This window comes from Capsicum annuum, unplaced genomic scaffold (assembly GCF_002878395.1).
Source record: "Capsicum annuum cultivar UCD-10X-F1 unplaced genomic scaffold, UCD10Xv1.1 ctg64104, whole genome shotgun sequence".
Taxonomy (NCBI): domain Eukaryota; kingdom Viridiplantae; phylum Streptophyta; class Magnoliopsida; order Solanales; family Solanaceae; genus Capsicum; species Capsicum annuum.
The window spans coordinates 17,775-21,305 of NW_025873218.1; the positions used below are offsets into that span (position 1 = coordinate 17,775).

The 3,531-nt window shown below is 33.7% G+C and overlaps 1 protein-coding gene across 1 annotated transcript; it reads left to right on the top strand.

Annotated features, from left to right (window-relative positions):
* Nucleotides 1–346: 346 nt before the first annotated feature.
* LOC124893709 lies at nucleotides 347–2,971 on the top strand. Its single transcript, XM_047404601.1, has 2 exons — nucleotides 347–513; nucleotides 2,404–2,971. Exons 1-2 carry the CDS (start codon nucleotides 439–441, stop codon nucleotides 2,722–2,724), a joined length of 396 nt encoding a protein of 131 aa, XP_047260557.1. The 5' UTR covers nucleotides 347–438; the 3' UTR covers nucleotides 2,725–2,971.
* The last annotated feature ends 560 nt before the right edge of the window (nucleotides 2,972–3,531 follow it).

The following is a 3,531-nucleotide window of genomic DNA, read 5'->3' on the forward strand; positions in this document are numbered from 1 at the left end:
AAAATTACATATAATGTTCTTGAAATTTCATCTATACCACTGAGGAGTCGTTTGATTAGAAAATAAGTTATTCAAAAATTATCAATCTCGAGATTAGCTATCCTGATATTATTAATTCCACCTTAGAGAAGGATATAAAAAATATTATAATTTTAAAATAACTAATCTCAAAATGAGTTATTTCATATATTTTATCTCAATTAAATATGATATAAGCTTATCTTACAAATTAATTCTGAAATTAATTATCCTTAGTCCTCGTATCAAACTATGATGATTTTCATATAGAAAAAAAAAAAACCACTAGGATAAGGGAATAGATAAAGAAGAAAAGAAAAAAGTAAAAATTACGCGCCAAGAGCAAAAGGATAATATAATAAACAAAATTGAAAGCAAATTAGGAATATTTTTGTGGCTGAAAATTAGGAAGCCATTGTAATGGAAGCTGTTGTAGGAAGTTCTCCTTCTCCTTCATTGACCATCACTAGAAGAAACTCCACTATTGCTTTTAAGGTATCCCAAAATTTAACCATAAATATGAATTGGAGTTGTTTTTGAATTTTCGTGATTAATTTGGTGGGACTAAAGTTGAAACCACAACTGTTTGCAACATAATTTAATTTATGGAAAAGAAATTTTGTTCTGTTTCTCCCTTGAGATTTTGTCAGTAATTCGAGTTTCGTTAGTAGCGTATTTCGGTTACTCCCTTGATATACGGAAAACAAATTTCAACAACAAACAAAATTCATAAAAAATGTGGGTACAATTCCCTTGATTTTCTCTCTTATTTTTCTCCGTAATTCGAGGCTCATTAATTGCGTATTTTCTCCATAAGTTGAGCATCGTTAGTAGCATATTTCTCGAATCTTTTTCGTAATTCGAGGGTCTGTTAGTAGCGTATTTCTCGATTTTTCTCCGTAATTCGAGAGTCGTTAGTAGCATATTTATCGAATTTTCTCCGTAATTCAAGGGTCGTTTGTAGCGTATTTTTTGAATTTGCATTTTCTCCATAATCTGAGGGTCGTTAGTAGATTTTTCTCGAATGTAGGATGATCTTTTTATGAATATTTCAATGATTGTGTGGGATATTAGAAATGCCTCTTTAAGAGAATAAGCATAGGCTTAATTTAGGGTTTATAGTAGAGTAGCCAGCAAGTTAGGTTTAAAACTCTAACAGAAATTGGATTCTTCTTGTAGAATCCACAAAATTTTGATGTCTACAACTACTTTTTGGTGTTTTCCAAAATCCTGAAAATCCCGGAATTCAACTTTGTATTTGGCCATGAATACAAATTGGAGTTGTTTATGAATTTTTATGAGTAGTTTGAAGGGAACAAAAAAGTGATAACAAATTTTTGATGTTTTCCAAAATTATACTGAAAATTTATGGCTAAACGTGTTTTTCAAAGTTCAACTCCGGAAAAGGTAAAAAAAATATCATTTCCATACACCCCCTTAAGATACTAGTTTGATTTGTGTAGTATATATGGTAGTAGAAGGCAATACATATCCAGTGTAGTTCCACAACGTTCGATTCTGGGGCGGGTAGAGTGTATGCAGACCATACTCCTACCTTAGAGGTAGAAGGCTGTTTCAGATACACCCTCGGCTCAAGATGAATGGTAGTAGAAGAAGATATTAATTAATTTGATAATTTTAGTTTGATTAGAAAAGTTTGGAAGTGTAAAATGAATATAGCAGAGGCGAAAAACTAGTGATTTATGTACATCTATCTAAGTTTGGAGGAACAATAAAGGTCTGCACAAGCTGACCCCTGATTAAATAATTTTTTCGGCTGAATGGTGTACAATATCAAGAGGTCTGAATTCGCCCCCCCCCACTACTTAAAATAGCTCAATTTTGCCTCCGCTACACTTTTGATCCATTCGTACTCTTGTTGTTAGCAAAGATGTATTTCGCCCTTTTCGTTAATGAAGCTCCAGTTGAAATTGGTGGACTCCAAGTGTCTAAATTCTTTGAGGCCAAAGTTGCTCAATTTCAAATAGTAGAGGGGCAAATTACCTTTTTTCCTTTAATTAATTTAAAGGAGTTGGAAAGGCCAAGAAAATATTATGAAGTATCATTCCCGCTTGTATATGGTGGACCATTGGGAAGGCACAAAATCAACATGTTCATTCTGAAAACAAGAAGTAAAGCATCGCGAAACTAAAAGCTACTTGTTTTTTTCTTTTGTCTTTTTGGAGCAAAAATGCAAAATGTACACGGTATAGATAGTAGAGTAGATTTCGTCAATAACCCCACTGATTTACGTTGAAAGGAACTGAGATTTTAGCTGTGAATTCTTATAGCACAAGCTTAATACTATGCCTAATCCGTAAAACTTTTGTTTAACTTCCTCAGAGATCTTACATTATTAACATGGGACCTATTGACATTCTGCAGGTGCTTTCGTGGAATTCTCTGTACAGTAGAGGTAATAACTCTCGACTATATCATCCTATGTTGCGTCTGAAAAGAAGTGGCAATGACAACTCTGGGAGTTGCTCTCCTTTATGCTACATTGAGCAAATGTTCAGTAACAGTACATTTTCTCAGCCAATCTGGAGGCATAGCAAGATATTCATAGATAAACAAAGTTTGTTGGTTATACTAACTTCTCTGCTAAGAAAATTCAAAACCAGTATCCACAAAACCGTAAAGCATTCGGAAATATTCAAGAGTATAGTACCTGATATATTTTTGTTTGGTCCTGCATTGGGCTAATGCTGGTTATGGCAGTTAATGGTGCTGTTATCAAGGCTCCCATTTTAATAGTTCTCGCGCATACCTCGACTAATTTCAATACCTGCCACCTCCCACCTGTCAGGCAGCAACAATACTAGTAAGTTTTCTTCTTTTTTGATAGTGTCCAGGTCAGCTTTTGCTCACCTCGACTAAATCCAGGTATACCTGTCAAATACCACCAGCAACAGATATATCAGGTAACTCTATCCGCCAAAACTAAAACAAATGAGAAGAATCACCTAGTATTTTTGTTTTTTTGTCTCGACTGGGGCAGAATTTGAACTTGAGATATAATGTCATCAACCTACTTCATTGACCACTAGCTATACGTTTGGGTGCACCGGTACTAGTAACTCTATCCAACAAAGCTAAAACAAATGAAAAGAAATAAGCTTAAAGAGGTAAGGTACAATTTTGTGTCATAAATTAGGAAGATGATAACAAGTTTCCCATAGTAAAGACTAGTAATAGTGAAAAAGTTTAAAGCCTTTAGCCTTTGTTAAGCACTATAACAACCAAATTAGAAGTATGATGGCTTTATGTATTAATACTGTATATTTTGCCACAACGAAGTAAGAAAGTTAACTTTTTTAAGTAGGAAAGCAATAACTTTGTCATTTTAGATTCAACTCTCACTGTTATGTAAAAGGAAGAGGAAGTGAAGAATGAATGATATTGCCTGGGAATTTCATGAGAAGTTGGATCCATTCGCAATAATGTTGCATAGACTTTTAGTCCTATACTTTATTACTTTAGTTCCCTTTTCATATGTTTTCTTCTGTTTTT